Source organism: Cyprinodon variegatus, unplaced genomic scaffold, assembly GCF_000732505.1.
Source record: "Cyprinodon variegatus isolate N-32 unplaced genomic scaffold, C_variegatus-1.0 Scaffold83, whole genome shotgun sequence".
In the NCBI taxonomy this organism is placed as follows: domain Eukaryota; kingdom Metazoa; phylum Chordata; class Actinopteri; order Cyprinodontiformes; family Cyprinodontidae; genus Cyprinodon; species Cyprinodon variegatus.
In genome coordinates this window covers 721,961-740,768 of record NW_015150536.1, presented here as the reverse complement: position 1 = coordinate 740,768, position 18,808 = coordinate 721,961, and the positions used below count along the sequence as shown (strand labels likewise).

General features: G+C 36.5%; 1 protein-coding gene across 1 annotated transcript; it reads right to left on the bottom strand.

The window, feature by feature from the left end:
- Positions 1–1,096: 1,096 nt before the first annotated feature.
- Positions 1,097–10,017, bottom strand: LOC107083767 (schwannomin-interacting protein 1-like). The gene is made up of 7 exons (XM_015373224.1): positions 9,874–10,017; positions 8,267–8,376; positions 3,266–3,386; positions 2,959–3,165; positions 2,479–2,602; positions 2,119–2,212; positions 1,097–2,045 (listed from the first exon to the last, which is right to left on the bottom strand). Exons 1-7 carry the CDS (start codon positions 9,901–9,903, stop codon positions 1,994–1,996), a joined length of 738 nt encoding a protein of 245 aa, XP_015228710.1. The 5' UTR covers positions 9,904–10,017; the 3' UTR covers positions 1,097–1,993.
- Between the last annotated feature and the right edge of the window lie 8,791 nt (positions 10,018–18,808).

Below are 18,808 nucleotides of genomic sequence, written 5' to 3'. Positions count from 1 at the left end.
GAATATTATGTGTTTTTTCTCTGGCCAGAAGTTCAATGGCAAATCCTCTCTCGTCAATTTGGCAATCCAACAACCAGGACTGCAGTAACCCGTCCATCGAGGCTCATGAATCAGAAAGGGGAAATAACTTTTTTTTTTCACTTGTACCAGATGTATTACAACTTCCAACTGCCATGCAAGTGGGTATTGTCAGTTTAACTATAGCTCTCCTGAATTTCAATTGTAAATTCGTCTCGAAATCTTCAATAATTGTTGTTGATTGCAGATGAGTCTAGTAGTTCCCATTGATTTTGCTTGTGAATTCGTGAGAAAGGCGCTAGGCTTACCGCACCGTGACATAACTGCCAAAAAATGTCAGGAGTGAGGTGTTACGAGGTGTATATTTGCGAAAAAAATGGCCGCTCCCAAACTCAGTGATTGCGCCGAAAATAATTTTTAAATTTTTTGCTGATTAACGCTATATTCATTAAATCACCACAAACATGTTAGTTTTAGGTATAAATAATGATCCATTGATTATTCCTTGTTGCCTGGACTTTTCCTTCAAGCTAGCAATAGTTAACTCATGCTCTTGAGGTGGCTCAGTTTATAATTTTCTCATTCTTCTTGTTTGTAAGTGGTAAATTAAATTCCAGTCCTGAAGGAAGTTTGAACCAGACCCTTTGTTTCCATCTAATATGCAATCAGGCATTACAATTTTATATGTATTACCATCTGCATAACCAAACAGATTGTTTTAATCCACTTTGCTTTAGCAACTACTTATAAACAACCTATTACGTCAGTTTTTTATGTGTGTCAGCTACAAGTTATTTTCATTAGAGCTTTTTCCCGCTTGCTTTCTGTAACCCTTTTTCTAAAGCGTCACACTTTCAGAAGCGCAAATGTGTGAATGAGTAGAGAAACTCCGCTGTGACCAAATTTAAACTACACCATAAATGTGTTGAGGAGAGTTTACATTGCCACTTGATCTTCGGTTTCAAAGAAATCACACCACACATTATTCAATGAGGAGTGCAAGATGGTTGGTAATTCAAAAATAAAATGAGGATATATACATTCTCCTGAAATCAAATTGAATACAGGCTTGCTTATTTCACTGAAACATTTATTATTACTTGATTCATTGTTACAATCATTGTACAGTGCATTTCTTAATGAAGCAAACAATATAAAGTTGATCTTTGTACGAGTTGACATTCTTAGAAAGCTGAGTGTGAAAACACCAAACACATCTAAACAAGTCATTCTATAAATAAAGTTTCTTAACATGTACACAGATAAAATAGATTATTCTCTGACTGTTATTTGTTAATATATTTGTTTGTGAGGAAAACATAAATGATTTTGCATATTTCCTATCAAAAGTTTGATACTTAACTTTAAATCTTTTTTTACTTCCTTAATGTTAACTCACTATTTATGGACAGAAATTTTTGTTCCAAGCACACGCTAAAAGGGATTCTCAACATTGAAAAAAACTTTAATATGCTGCTCATGGTGAAATAAAAGATGCATTTTACTCACTGAACTAAACTTTTTTTTTATGTGGCGTATTGGAAGAGGGCTAAATCCATGTTCTAAAAAAGGAAAGAAAATGAGAAATGAGTCTCGTGAAGTATTCCCAAAAATGAGGGTTCTGTGCAAAAATTCCCCAAAAGCAAAGAATAGACATGGGTCAAAAGGATTCCCCCATCCAAACAAACAATATAGCATGACTTATTATTAGTGAGAGTAAGACGCCTGCACCAACTCATTTGTGTCCATCTTGAAATCACTGATCTTATTCTTTTTTGATTCTGGTTTGGGGAGTTTTCAGACTGAGTCATGGGATGTGTTAAACTGCATTTGTTTTATACTATAGGCTAGGTTTTGGGGCTTTCCGGAAATCATCACTATGCCTTGAGTTAAAAAACACAAAACACCATCAACTCAACAGTCTCTGGTATAGGTGGTTGGATGGCGTGCTGATGGAAACGTGTAAACAGGATGTCTATTTAGAGACTGCTTTCTCTGTGGGGTGCCGCTGATGGCTGTGTGCATGCCTGCAGCAGAGAAGAAGAGAGGTTAGTGATGAATAAATCAGCAATTTTCAAACTGATACAAGAGGAATAATACCTAGTGAGGTCTTCTATATCCACCAGCATAGCATCTTGTTCCACGTGCAGCTCATCCCTCATTAGTAACAACTGCACCAGCTCCTCATTTAGATCTGCATCAGATTATCCACAAATTAATATTTCAGAAAGCCCCTACAGGGTTCTATTAGAAATTAATTCTGGGAATCAATAAGTTACCCACCAAAATACCAAAGTACCACATACCAAATTATGATATGACTGCTTACAAGTGTCATCATCATCATCATCATCATCACAGGCAACCACAACATTTGGAAGGTTGTGGAACTCCCATTTCTCAGTTGCTTTTGTTCATTTTTAATCTAGTGTATGGGGTTGTGTTGTGTGACCAACTCACTTTGAATCTGTGAGTGTAAGTCATTCGTTATGACTTGCAGCTGTCCCAGGCTCATGTCTCTCATGTCCCCACGCTTTAGGTTCCACTTTACCAACCCCTCACTAATGTGGGGCAGATTAGGGAGCTGAAAGACACACATAGAGGAAGTCTTACATGTTAAATAAATAAAGAATTCTGTTTGTGAGAATTCATCAACTTTAAGCAGAGCTTTTGAATAAACCCCATCGATCAGTGGTGGGACAAAATGCTTGTTTACCAGCTTGTTTACCAGTTTCAGGGAGTTTCTCTTTGTTCTTACACACAGACCAGACAATTGACTATTTACTGAAGCTCTGCAAGTCACAAATGTCATCTTTTGTTGTGTTTACTGTTAGAGTAGCCAATCCATTTTCACTTAATTTCCCCTTCTCATTTCCTATGGTTCTTTTATTGTCTTGAAAAGTGTATAACAATAAATCTTATCTATTTTCTTTGACTAACCAGGTCGGCGACAGGTGAACGTCTGTGCAGCTGAATTTGCCTCTCCACCTCCACCTGCATGCGGGCCATGGGTCGAGCTAAAGCCAGCGCAACCCGGGCCTCTTCTTGCAGCCTTCGCTGCACCCGCCAAAACCCACTGCAGTCATCTAACGGATCTGAGTCCTCCTCTGCAGTGTCACGGTCTGACAGCGATGAACTCTGCTTGCTCTGTGTGGAAAATTTAAAGGAATGATTAGAATTACAACAGCCAGTGTTCTGGAACTGGACACGAGACGCAGGCACCGTGAGAGTCTCTAAAGGTGATTACCATCGGTGATGGTGTGTCCAGGCTAGTTTCTGTCTCCGTCCTACTGTCCTCAGCATCACTGTCTTTATCACTGCTGCTGTCGTTAACAAAACAGACCTGCAGGTTCACCCCACTCTGTAGCCTGAGGGGGAAAAAAAAAAGGATTTTTTTCTTTTAGTCAAGATGAAACTTAAAGATAAAGGGAACATGCATAATCTGTACCCCCTCTTTTTGTTTTGACACAAACAAAATTCCACCGATACAGCAAAAAAGGTACAGTTCCTTTTGCACTGTTTCTGAAAAGATCAGCCTCTTTTCGCAGGTTTTTTTTACTTTCATTTGATTCTGCCCTCCTTTTAGACCCAGTTGAGGATATACATATATAAATATTTAGCCTTTTTGGGCAGTAAGGTAATGTTTATTATCTTGACCTTGGCTGGATTTGCCAAAAAACTTCAGATGAAGGGAAGCTCTGTTCCTATTGTTTGTTGACAGAAACGTTAGTAATGGTTTATCCTGTGTGTTTTGTGTTGCGGTTTGGCATGAACATCATCTAACATTAGCACCAGCTAATGCTAACAGTAGGTCTAGTCTACCTGCCACTTGCAAACCTCTTGCTGCATGCTTGTTGGCTGTGCAGCACATAGACATTATAATCAAGACACCTCGTTGGGTGGGGTTTGGCTACAGTGCGGATGATTCAGAGCGTCCGCCATGATGATTGTGGCAAATCTGCTGTAAGGCTCTGACACCTTAACAGTATCAGAGGGACTTTAATCTTAGAATATACTTTATATAAATAATATTTTTATTTTTGTAATATTATGAGTTTACTGATGTATCTTTTGGCGTCATTCCCTTGACTTTATTCTTGTAAAGAATAAAAATAATTAAAAATGTATATATATTCTGGCCCTATTACTCCAGGACTGAAATAGTTCTGCAAACTGTGACTGTTCTGAAAATGTTTCCCCTTATTTTTCATAATATAACATTTTTCTTATGTTACCACTTTTGTCCTTTTATTTTGTCTTACTTTATTGTCCTAGGATTGTTTTACTCATATTAATAATTTAACTCTTTAATACTTCCCCAAAAAGTCTGTTCCTAATCTGTGTCTATGCCAGATCTTAAAAGATTCCCAAGCAACACAGTTTTATGAAATAATGAAGACCACAATGTTTAGATTTAACCAATTAATCTTTATATAAATAAGACATACATATACATACATTTCTCTATATAAATATATATAATATTATATATACATATATATGGGTATATATATACACAGACATCTATATCCATATCTGTTCTGTAATGAAGCTAAAAAACCTTGAAAGAGAATGGTCTTGCACAGCTTTTTCCGATTGTTGCCACTCTGCAGCTTTAGTGTGTCCAGTTTGGCAACTACTTTCTGCCACATACAATATGGCGGTGACGTCAACGTGCAAACCTGCGCCCAATGAGGCTTCTACGTATATATGTCTGTGGTGCAGCAGGCTCCACTTCTGTATCTCTCACCAAAAGTCCAAGATGTACCGTTTGATCAGTTTGCAGCCATTTTCCCATGTTGAAACACTGAGTTTGGGGTTATTTACATAAAAGTGGGACATACTGGATAAAGCTCATGCTGAATGAATAGGCAATAGGAGAAGGTAAAATCTCATTATATAAGAACAATGCATTTTTTGCATATACCGTAATCCTATCCTATCTTGCTCAAGGTAAAGCATATGTCTATGCATATTTACAGGTAGCTTTTATCATGTCATTATAATAGTACTTTTTTATGACCTTAAATGATAGCACTCACATGCTACCTCACAGAAGTATATAAAAAAATATATTATTTCTCTATTTTGAAGTGCAAAGCTTTGCTAATAGAAACTAGAGTAAATTAACTTAAGTGACAACAGTGTGATGCTGATTAATGCTTGCATGGAAACATGGTCCAGCTAGCTAGCTACTATGATAATAGAATAGCTATATATTTTTATTTATTTTTTTTTTATTTATATATATGGTCAATTAAAATGCCAGCATGCACACTAATGCAAGTCAGCTAACAGAAAAAAGTCCTTATACTAATGTTGCTTTCTTATAAGTTAAACAAGCTTTTTGGATAACAATTATATTTTAACTTGAATGACCTTAATCTTAATACTAAGGTAAGCGTGTCATGAATTAAATGTCAACTTTTGGCCAATATTAGCAAATAATATGATATCAATTACCTACTGTTTTTCTTTGCACTGAAACAACAATATTAACAAAAATAAAATGATCGACAGAGAGTTATTGAAGAACTGCTGATGGGAATGGTGAGTTTAAGAAAAAAAATGGGCCCAAAATAGAATTCTAATTAGGGCCTCTGTATCTACTCGTTTAAGCTTGGATGAGTGGATGGAGGAAGAAATGAAATTGAAAGTAGAAACTGAACCTAACATATAAAAAAATGCAAAGTCAGTCCCTTCATAAAGTCCTCCCCACAGCTTTTCCAAACAATAAATACACTATTCATTAAACTTCGCACCACAAACCCCACCCATTGAAAAGAAATTACTCAACAACCAGGATGAGAACAATTTAGAATACATTTGACAAACGGGACGAAATGGAGCTGGAATTTCCACCTAGAGCTAAACCCCATGATGATGCACTTAAATCGGGGTCACATGAATGAAATACCACAATCCCAGTTTATTGGATTTATAAGGCCTCGCTTCTTGTTTGCACTTCCTCATATCAACAGGAAGCCAATAGGGGCGGCCCGTGGTTTGAAGTTAGGTAAACAGGGTTTATGGAAAAGTTTAAAGCTGTGAAGTTATAAGAGGTCACCGCTGCATTGCCTAGATATGACGAAACACTCTTTTTAAGGGTGTTTCTTTTGACCATCATTTAAAGCAACCCTCTCCACTAGTGCCTTTGTTATTGTTTAAAACCTCAATTAGTTCTTACCATGTTTGTATGTAAATTCAACAAAGGAAGCTGTGTTGTTGAGTGTCTGTTGTAATGTGGTTTTCATGTCCTTAACAGCAAAGGGAAAAGCATAAAGGAAGTTGCACAAAAAATTATGTTTGAAGACATGAAGTCAACAGTAAATTTCATAAAAGATGAAAACAAAGTGTGAGAAATGTCCCTAAGATTGAAATCCACCGTTTGCATGTTTTTTTGTTTGCAAAAATGTCAGAGGTTATCCATTACACCCTGTGGCTTATGCCAACTTTTCCCAATCTTCAAACTCTTTGTTCTGCTTCTCTTTGGGGGGAGGAGGCTATTTTATCCAATTCCTGTCTCCTTGGAATGAACCTGGCATTACAGGAAGCCTTTTACTTTCAGTCTCAAACTTAATACATTTAGATCAAGCTGACCACAACTATTTTAATACCTACTTTATTTCTAAATTATGCAACACTCTCTCACTCTATTTCTTAATGCACTTCCAAAGGATAGTGGTTGTTATTTTACACACTTCTAAACTAATCAATTAATGAGATATTTTTGCCTTTTTTTGTGTAGAATTTTAAACACAAACCATTTAGCCAAAACGCAGCAGAATGTTTCCATTAAAATTGTAAAATCAATAATTACCTAATAGTGCTTCCTTTAGCTCTCTTTCAAATTATTAACCAACATAAAAGATAAGCCCATAGTGAGATTGATAAATTAATTTACCGGAATAATGGAATCGTGTTCTGTTACAAAACATCACATTGGATTAAAAAGCCAAATATCTTCACTAAATAAGGAAAAAGTCTTTCAATTACATTCCTCAAAAAATGTGCATCAAAGCCTATCTGAGTGTTTGGGACGGATTTACAATGATTCCTGGAGTCACTCCTGTAAAAAGCACAGCACACATGTTGATAGGATTGGCTACAACAGTCATATCCCTTGTTTTAAACAACACTAACAAAAAATAATTTTACCAAGTCTAAGGGGAAAACTAAGTGGGTTGTTGTTAAGTCACCCTCTTTTCAGATCAAAGTATGTATGTTTTTCATTTAACTTGGACTTGTGGGTTCTAGTCTAAAGGAAGAGATGGGAGGCACAGATACCAAGGAGACTGAGCGAGTGTGAATTTCTTGATTCACACCAGAGCTCAAAGTCACCAAAATCCTCTACCTGAAATTCTTTACAATATAGTTTTCCTCTCAGCTTACATGATTTTTATCAATAATTTATTTTCTTTTTTTATTTTTTTTTATTTGGATATCTACAGACCCCGACACACATACGAAACCAGAGCACTGTTTGCTCCACTGTTACTACCATCACTGTTGATTTTTTTTTTTTTTGCATACATGTCAATGCATATACTGTATGTATTTCCAAAATGGTGACTTAAGATTGAAATAAGGTCAGAGGAGTCATAAGTAAGCGACAACAGAACAAACTCCATCCCAAAAACAAATAAGCAACTTTAAATGAAAAAAAGTTTATACTAGGACAAACAATGTACATGAGCTGAATGCTGTAATGAAGGCAGCCCGGACTTCTTAAACTCCTCAAAGAGGCAAAGGGGCAAAGCTCTAAGCCACATTGCATTGCTGCAGTGATTGGAGGAACGCAAAATGCAACAAAGGTCAACAGGCCTGTTCTGGAATCATTGAAGGCCACATTTAGGACGAAGGCCTCGTAAATGGTAAACTATTTTTAAAATGATTTTCTTTTAATAAAATTCTGACATCAAAATTAGATTATAGAAGCAGTAATATCCACTTAAAAGTGTGCCACTTACTATGAGTAATATAAAAATGCCACAAGGATGCATACATTAATGCATAAAACCAAAAAATACTAAAACTGCCATATTCTTTGTTAGATTATTATTTTAAAAATGTTGTAAAACAAGGATGAGTTTCTCTTTCATCCATCCATCAATGTTTCTTATAATAGATCTAAGGCACGTTGTGAAAAAAAAAAAAGTTAGCTAATGTCATTTACAGAACAGCAATCCTGTTTGATTTAGAAATGTTGCATTGATCAAACTTCAAGCAAACACTGACTGAAACCTACCGTAAGGATGGGGTGCTTTTGCTGCAGCTGGTATAGATGACAGGCTCGTCGTCATAGAAACTGCCAAGGGCAAGTTTCTGCCTGATTGACTCTCTCTCATTCCTCTGAGCCTACAGGAGAAAAAAAGATAGCAACATGAATTATAAAGGATATTAATAAAAGCGCGGCTCCTGTGCTGCCACTTCCACTCAGCTGGCAAAGGCTGAGCTGATTGGATGATTTTATAGCTAATTTTAAAAGATTGTGTCTGATAGGCATTTATTCAAGATTATAATTATAAATAAAATGGGTTTATTATGGAAACATGTGAAAGGCATTGCCGTTATTTTATCCTTTGAGTCGCATCGTGGTTTTTATTTTAAAATGTCAGTTAATTTAAAAAAATCTGAGAAAAATAAGTAACATTTTGAAAAATATATGAAGGAATTTAAAATCTTTATTTTATAAAGTCTTTATTTATCCCTGTGTACCTTCACAATATTTGCCCTTTTGAATTAAATATATATATATATATATATTTTCAATTTGTTCATTAATGTGACTTTATTGTAGTTGAACACGTAGTTTTTTTCAACCTTCCTCAAAACTTTACCTTTTTCATTTTTATTTTTTCATAATATGAAAATAAATGAAATATGTGTTTTTTTCCTTCTGTTCAAAAGCCACAAATATATGATTCAAAATCAAAACCATACAAGGGTCCACTAGGTGGCTCTCTCTACCAGTTCTTGTTTCTTGTTTCATATAGCCATAAATGTGCATTTCCTTCTGGAAGCCTTCACCAAAGAGAAACAAGAAAAGAGCTCATCACTTTACAAACAGTAAATGTGTGCATTCGTTTGTTGCATCCGGTACAATGACAATAAAGCTTTTTCTCCTTGAACTTTTTTTTTTTCAGCTGTAGAAACCATCAGCTGATACACATGTCAACAAGTCCTGTATGAATTCAATTTTAAAGTCTGTTTAAGCAACCTCCTTGGGTCCTTAAGTGGGCCCAAAGTCTTCCTAAAAATTGTGGTGAACCTCTTGTGCAGCATGCGCTCACTTGTCCTCATTCACAGCTTCCTCTCTTTGGCTGCACTTAGCCTTCATAGACCTGAATAAAACAGCTCATTTTTATGTGACGCACATTCAGATGAAGATATGACGTCAAATGATGAATCAGGTGAGGTTTTTTTACTCTCCGTGCTCTTGTTCCCCAAAAATAGATGGTCAGATGCCCCCATTTCTCACACAATCGCAACATTTATCCCTCATGAAGTATGATTTCATGAATGAAATATAGAGCCCAGACACCAACAGGATGTAGAATTATTATCCTCAGTCTATTTTTACCCCTCAAGAAGAAACAACTACAATTCCACCAAAATGATTGGTGGTCATCTAAATCAAGATAAGGTTAGAAGTGAGTAGAAGGTTGAGAGATACACAAATTGGAATCACATGAAAGAATCCACTCCCTTTTCCGACATCCACTCATCCATTATGGCTGACATCCTCAGCTTCCCATTCATTACGCAGATACCTATCCCTCATACCTGTGAAGATCATGACACGAACACTTCCCTTTCTGAAACCCAAACCAACACAGACACAAATTCACACACCTGGTAAACGCGTTTCTCCTGGTGCACCATCCTTCTAACGCATGGTACTAACACAGCCGTCCTGCCCTTCTCAATACTGCAGTGGAGCTCCAATATACTGCAGGTCCATGCAGGAGAGGAGAGTGAGAGAGGAGAGGAGAGTGCAGGGAGGGGAGAGGCAGCAGAGAGTGAAAGGAGGAGGAGGGGGATGCAAGTGTGGGAAGAGGCGGAAGCAGCAGAGGAGACAGAAATGGTTGAGTGGTAGAGGGAGGGGAGAGTTAGAGCTGCCATGGCTTTCCTGATCTGTTATCTGTGCCTCCATCTTCCTCACTTGCTTTCAGCCTCCATTTTTCCTTTACTGCAAAGAAAGGATGAAATACTCCTGATAAATCTGGCAGGAGGAATGTCAAAGGTAGATTTGTTGAAGAACAGCAGATGTTCCAGGTGAGTGAGATAAATCTTCTGGATAAGATTGTATTATTGGAAAGTAAACCACCAAATGCTCCCAGATTCATATGATAAAGGTTATGTAAAAGATGAAAAAAATAAAATGGCCTCTTATTGTGTGTTTCATATTTTCTTTAATGTTTAGAAGTTTAAGCAGAATCTACCATAAAAGAGGAGGAAGCACAAAAAGCATCTATTGAAAAAAACAAACCCAAAGCACTCAGCTCTCAGAGTGCTGTGTCACAGTGAAGCAGTGGACTGATAACTTGAATCATTCACCCGTCATACGCCTGCAACTAAAAATACCCAACATACAGCAGGGAATTCTGTGAAAGGAAAAACTCTCAAGTTTTATCATTTATTTTATGCACATTTCTCCAAAGTAGCAACTGAGACAGTATAGATGGCCACTCACAGAGATGCTGGACAGCCTGGCTCGCTTCCCACTGTAAATGTTTTCAGCTTGTGGTGCAAAGATGTCCTGGACTTCCTCGGCCCAGTTGCAGCTTTCAACCATACAGCCGCCTCCGTGGTGTTGTGTAGTCCTGCTGCTGTCACTGTCCTCCCACAAGTAGCCTATTGTGGCCCCACTGAACATGTCTACCTCATGCAAAACCCCATATTCTTCCGTCAGGATTAACTATCTCACATTAAAAAAAAAATCAGCCAAAGGTACAGTTAAGCAATACAATAAATATATACCTTTAAAAATTCCAACTGCCCTTTTTAGAAAGCTGAATTATGAATAGCAAATTTAAAAAGAAAACTGCATTAAAATGATGCATTTGAGATTCCTTTCTTATAGGGCTTTTTTCTTGAGCTCAGTTCCTCTAAACACAGCTTTTCCAAGTGACTGTGGAGAATCGGAGCTATGATGTACTCTATTTTCAGAGTGTGCAGTGTTACACATTCTTCACAGTCACATGGAGCCCAGTTTCAGTGATGTGTAAATATTCCTCGTTCACATGCAGCATCAGAGGGTGCCCAAGGGAGAGAGCACCATGCAGAAATGTATAAAAAGAGACAGAATGGGGTTTACTAAGGCTTACCAATGTTAATAAATTCACAACAATAAAACTGCTGTGCAAAAAAAAAGCACCATATATTGCAAAACAATCAATACATTTGGATTAGAAATATTCAAATATGAAAAGTGAAACCTATAGTTTCCTTATACTTCAACTGTTACATCAGATATGGGTTCCAGCTTATTCAAATCACGCATCAGTACCTCAAATATAAACATTGTTTATGACCTTTGATATAGGTATGGTTTACCCAATCATGGAAGACAGTGGCTTCATTGTTTACCTGCAGTTATTTGATCAAAAAACATTCTATAAAAGTATATGTATGGAAAGCTGAGTGGAAAGGGAGAAAAAAAGAAAAGAATTTAGCTGGAGCTAAGAGAGTAATGCTAGCTGAAGCAAATCCAAGAGTTTGAAGGGATTTATAAGTTTAAGGATAGAGTTAGAATTCGAAAAAAGCAGATTACTCAAAAATTTTATTGGGACATTGGTAATAAGTGCAACCGAGAAAGCAATATCTAACTCAATCAGAAGTGTAATATCTTGGATTAGGAGGAGAAAAAAAAGGAAAATATTGTTAAAAAGTACAATTTTAGGATGAAAATACATTTCACATTTATTTTGGAAGCTATTTCCACCAATTATGAAGCAAACTTAGACAGAAATAATTCATCAGATTATATTTTTTCTTTTATCTGATGTTTTGATGTCAGCTAGGAAGTGATTTCAGTGCTCTGTCTCCATCTACTAGAGTGCGCTGTGTGGAGCAAAGTTAGAGCAGAAACGGGAATAGATCCAGAGTCCGGTCAAGGTTCATTTACACCGTTTAATGGTGATCAGGTTGCAGGATGCACTTTATATGGTTTTATTATAAACATCACCAAAAAACTCTTAAAATTCTTTGTCACCTAAATAGCACCCATTTAATCATGCTCCAAAGTAGAGCTGCACAATATATCTGCTGTGCTCTGAAAGTGAGAGCACAGAAAACTTTTGCAACATGATAGAAAAACATGTTGGCATTAAGCCAAAGTAGATGTGAAAGCTTTGGTTAATTCACTTCATAAAGTATTAATCAACCCTCCTGTGATGTTCCATTAATGCCAGTTTCACATTTCTGTACATTTAAAATCATATTTCACGTTTTAATAGGTTCCTTTTTTTTATGTGCAAGAAAACAGGTTTTCAATTAGTCAATATGGCACATAGTACAAATATGTACCATTTTGTTTTGAGCATATTTAAAAAAATATTAAGCACTTACGGAGCAATGCTCTTGATAGAGAAAACTCAGGTTTTCAGGAAAAATGGTAACCAAGATCAAGTTGAGGTTAATTCTTTAACTTCAATCCCCAGTAGGGAATCAACTTAAATACTATAAAAGGGGATTTTTGTAATGATTCACACTGATGTAAAAGTGCACTTCCAGCAAATGCAGTATTAACAGAAAATTTTCATTGAATGTTTTGGTTTTACAAAATTACAGGAAACTTGTTCCTCTGCTTTAAGCATTAACCAAGGTTACTGATCTTTAGTCTTCTCCAAACTGCTCTAGTTAAAAAAAAAAATAATAAAATAAAATCTATAATTTCCTTTTTTTTTTTTAAAGAATTCCGTAAAAATTCAAAATTTATTAACTGGACTTGGTTTTCAAGATTTGAAGACGTTTCACCACCTCTCCAGGAAGCCTTCTCAATTCAAATGTCTGGATCCACAGCGAGTTTGAGTCTTATATGGACAAGGCCTTGTATTGCTTGGGAACATGCAAATGGTAACCGGAATGACTATGACCTGGATGACTGAGAACCTTCATCAGCATTTTTTTAAAGAACTCATTTGGAAAATATACATTTGCACCATAGAACTCCCGACTCTCCAGATAACCAAAATACACAATTCAGAGCTCAACTTGTTTATTAGTTTTTCACAAAAAAACAAACATCTAAAAAGTAGGACCACTAGGCTGTGTTCCAGGAGTGCTTAGTCACTCACTTAGATGTCAGGTCCTCCAAGTCTGGATCAACAAGACTTGTGGAATGATAAAGCAAAAGAAACGACTCCCAGAAGGCATCAGGATTTGCTTGACTGTATCCAGATATATAGTTCTGCTCATTTTGTTGGATCTTACTGTTACCAACCAATGCTCTGGGAACAAAATTATAACTGCTGTGCTTTGCAGAAGGACCAATCCTTGGTTGTGGGCAGTCAGTACTTGACGTCACCGTTGGCTCTGTCGGCGTTGTTGTAGTCGTCTTTGGCGTGGTAAAATACTCTGCAAGGATTTTCTGAAAGGGATGAGCAAACAACTTAGGTTTTGGAGTCGTTTGAAAGTACGTATGCCATTCTGGAGGGTTATAAGCTTGGTAATAGGGGGGCAGATGATATCTGGGCCTTTTAAAATAATGAGCATAGAATGGGTAGTATTCCAGGAGTTTCTTAAAGAAGCGTTGATAAAGTAAAGATGGATGTGTCGGAGCAGCAGTAGTGGTGGTGGTGGTGGTGGTGGTCGGAGTTGGTGTTGAAAAGAAATAATGGAAAAATGGAAAACGGCGGCGTTTATAACAAGGATCGTATATGGGATGCCATCTAAAACCCCGCTTCATACGATGAAGGGCTCTGTGAAATCCAGTTGTTTTTAAAGAATCATCAACAGGCTCAGTGGTTGTACTGAGATCAGTGTTTGGCAACATGTTGCAGGTTATATTAACAACACTCTTCCTCCACTGCATTGTCAACACGTGGGTCCCGTTCTGAAACAAGACATAGGGGAAATGATGTGATGCCTTGTATTTATAGATTTATCTGCAAAGACAGACAAAAAAATCATACCCGTTTAACGCCACATCCATCATATGGGACAAGTAGGATAAGTCCAAATGGTGTCCGTTTCACCAAGATGCCACAGGATTCATGCATCCTGCTCAGAGGTACAGGGTCTGCATTGCCTGGGGAGGAGGGAGGGAAAAGGGCAATATAAATTGATAGAAACTTTGAGGGAACATAAAACATGGCTGAAAACTCTTACCCATGTACAGTTGTAGCTCATCAGCACCTGGTCCCATCACTTTAAATTTCATTTTGTTAGGGCCGCAGAAAAGTGAAGAATTAGAGCTGCTCCATGCAACTGCTTCAACTATACGGTCCTCTGTAAGTTAATAGAAGAAACACAATTGTCCATCCTTACCTTCTAGATTTCATAAATATGAATAAGCATGGAAGTTACCTTTATCAGCTGGGACTGAGGCATCATATAACCCAATTTCTGTGGCAAGAGCTGAGGAACGACCCGACTCAAACTTCAGCTCTTTCCCTTTAAACGTACCCTCCTCTTCCACTTCGGTACTTTTACCCACTTTTCTTATATTTTTCAGTCCATACCAGCTAAAACAGGTTAAACCAAGTGCTACAGAAAACAAGAGGATTGTGGCTGCTATTATCTGACATCTTCTGTGGCGTGCTGCACCTTCCATCACAGCAACAAAGAAAAAAGAGTTAACCATGCTACACAGCTTCAGTCTCACCTTTAATTATGCCAAACCATCTTAGCACCTGTTGATTCTGAAAGGGAATTAACCAATCAGAGAGAAGATCAGCCACAGATTGCCCTCTGTTACTAATTAAGATACAATTGGCGAGACTCTAGTTCTGTTCAGATTTCATCCTGTTGTCTCATGACTATACAGCAAATGTGCCCAAAGCACTGTATCATAAACAGCTCAAGTATGAAGGCCTTCATAACCAAGCAATGGTAGAATATGAACATGCAGTTTAATTATATCCATAGATAATGGTTGATTTCCATTTTCTTTTACCCATAGTGGTTTTTTGCTCATATCTACTGCATGTAATAAAAAAAAACTTAGATATTTGATTGGAAACAGTCAAAACAATGTATAATTGTGACATTTATTCCTAAATTTGATCATTCAAGGCCTCTAATTGATGAACTGAAGATCCTTGCAATTTTTGAACAATTTAACTGGTATTTTTGCTTATGTGGCCAAAAGACCAACTATCTTTAGTTGCTTTTAAAACCTCATTGGTGAACTTGACAATCCATTTTTTATTATTTCCACATTCCAGATTGTATTGTATTTTTTAATCTGCTATAGAAGGGTTCAAGAGGTGGAACAATTTATAGCTGAAAGAAGCTCAGCCTACCCCTCTTATATACTACAAGAAAACATTTTTATATCAATAATGAAATCATCTATTTAGGTTTGTTTCAGCTACATGTCATTTTTTTATCATACAATATGATTTTTTAAATTGCATTTATAAGATCCTTTTGTTTACCATTCTTTGTCAGGGTTTATTTCTATTTCCTTCAACATCTAAACTTTATCCTTACACGATTTTAAGTTAGCTGTGATTACATTTATGAGCCCTTTGGGTTTTAATTGTGCAATTAATCTGACATGTGTTTGTTGCAACTTCTTTTTAAACTGATTTCAGTTGATTTTAGTACAAAGTGAATTAAGTACCCCCTTTGTACAGTAGACTCTAGATTTCAGATCTCAAAACTCAACTGGAACATGCATCATTTATGAAACATTGCCACACAAACCTGTTGTGAAGTCTACAGAACACAAAAAATGTTCTAGATTTATTTTTTCTTGATTTCATTTTAACAATCTTGTTCAAACTTCATGAGTTCTCAAACTTCCAAAAGAGATACAGAATGTTCCAGTTTGGTTAATGTGCTCAAGCATATTAAAATCAGTGATTTTACTCACTATTGTTTTGTATTCCTTACAGTACAGTCAGAAGAAGCCTTACAAATCCTCAAAGCAGGGGACTAACACCAGTTCTTAGTCTTTAAATAAATTTCAGTTTATTTATATAGCACCAATTCTCTACCCGTCATCTCAAGTCACTTTACAGAGACAATTCAACCAGGTCATACAGAGTTTTCCATCTAAGGAAAACCAGGTGATTGCATTGACTCATCGACTTGAAAGCAATCCCTCATATCAAGTATGCTTGTAACGACAGTGGAAAGAAAAACTCAATTTTAACAGGAAGAAATCTCCAGCAGAAAAAGACTCAGTGTGAGCGGTCATTTGCAGAGGCTGATTGGGTTCATGGAGAGAGAAGCAGACATACAGAAAAGCAGAAATACAAAAGGCAACTGTCAACCAGCTCCACAGGCAGCCCCATCCAGAAAACACACAGCAAGGCTGAGGAGCTTCGATCCAGGTCCCATGATAAAGGATAAAAGAGAGCACATACAGTTAGTAACAGTCAGAGAAACAGGACTATAGTAAAAAACAAGCCAAGCTCCAATATCTATAAACAAAGGTGTTGATGGCAGCAGCACAGTTTATATGTTTCTCTAGGATGGTTTCAAAGCCAAACAGAAACAGACTGGATGATGCTACTATGAGACAACTCAGAGAGCATAATGTTAGAGATTTAACTAACAAATTCTGCAGAATGGTAGAAAAGAGATAGAATGAAGCAGAATGATGAAAAGGGGTCCCTATGTCCTCCAGCAGTCTAAGCCTATAGCAGCATAACTATAGAGATAGCTCAGGATAACCTTAGCCACTCTAAATATAAGCTTGATTAAAAAAAAAAAGGAAAGCTTTCTGCCTTGCCTTAAAAGTAGTAGACTAAAATTGGTAGTTGGTTCCACAGGAGAGGAGCCAGATCATTACCGAGCTGCCTCCCATTCTACTTTTAGAAATTCTAGGAACCACCAGTAAACCTACAGATTGAGAGTGAAGTGCTCTGTTAGGAACATAAGGAACAATCAGATCTCTGATATAAGATGGAGCTTGGCCATTTAAGGCTTTATACGTGAGAAGGAGGATTTTAAGTTTTATTCTGGATTTAACAGGAAGCCAATGAAGAGTAGCTAAGATAGGGGAAATATGTTCTCTGTTTTAATCAGAACTCTGGGAGCAGCATTCTGGATCGGCTGAAGGCTTTTAACGACAGTTTTAGGACTTTCCGTCAGTAAAGAATTACAATAGTTAAGCCTTGAAGTAATACATTTATGGACTAGTTCTCAGCATCACCCCTGGATAAGACATTTTTATTTTTTAACAATATTCCGGAGATGAAAGAAGGAAATTCTAGAAACCTCTTTGATATGGGATTTAAATGACAGGTCCTGATCAAAAATAACCCCAAGACTTTTTACTTTATTATCGAAGATCAAGTAAATCCCATCCAAATTAAGTGATTGACTAATCAGCTTTTTTTTTTTTTTTTTTCAAAGACTCTCCAAACTTTATAACTTCTGTTTTGTCTGCAATCAGGAGCAGAAAGTTAAGAGTCATCCAGGTTTTTATGTCTTCATGACATGCCTGTAGTCTGTAATGGGTTAGTTTCATCTTGATTTATAGACAGATATAGCAGGGTATCATCAGCATAACAGTGAAATTAAACCAATGCTGTCTGATAATTCTACCAATTGGGAGCATATATATATAGTAAAGAGAAATTGTCCTAGCAGTGATCCCTGTGGATAAACCTGGAGTTTGAAGATTTATCATTAAAGGGAAAAAGCTAATCTATCACACATAAGATTTAAGCCAGCCTATTGCTGTTCCCCTAATTCATACAAAATATCCAAGCCTTTCTAAAATATGATCAACTGTGTAAAATGCAGCTGTGAGGTTTAACAGGACAAGCACAGATACAAGTCTATTATCTGAGGCCAAGAGAATATCATTAGCAACTTTCACAGGAGCTGTTTCAGTGATTTAAAGCCAGACTGAAACGCTTTAAAAAGTTCATTATGGTATAAGTCTGTGTTTCCCAATCCTTTTTTGACTTGTGTACCGCTTTTGGCATTTTGTCTCACCATGAATACACTTCTGTCAAAAGTATTAACTGTCCAAAAGTGGAATGTACAATAACAGATTATAAAATAACTAATCTTAATTTAAGCAGTTCATTCTTAGGCATTTTATGATTTACAACTAAAAAAAAAAAAAACATGTTGCCTCAAAGTTTGTGAGGAAATTGAAATTTATTAAAATAGAAAATAAAATATAAACCTGTATTTATAAAACCGGAGAACTTGATGAATTGGGAACAAAATACAGAACAAAAATTATAGCAACTACTTTCTCAATTTTAGATACAAAAATATTGGATGTAGATCTATAATTGACCAAGTCATCTTGGTCAAAAGACAGTTTAAGTAAAAGCTTAATTACAGCTACCTTAAAAGCTTGAGGTACACATCCGTCACACAGATGCAACCAAAATGGAGGAAATAATTCCTTTAATAACTTGTTTGGAACTGGATCCAACAGAAGTTGAAGGTTTCAATAATAGTTTGGCCAACTCTGAAAATTCAACTGGATCTAAGCAGTCTAAAACCAGTTCAGATTCTATAGTTACCTCAGATGCTGCCTCACCTTCAAGAGAAACCAATCATACTTAGAGGGGTGCCAATGATCTTAATGGTTTAAAAAAAATATATAATCCTGTCGTGGGAGAAAAAAAAAAAAAAAAAAAAAAAA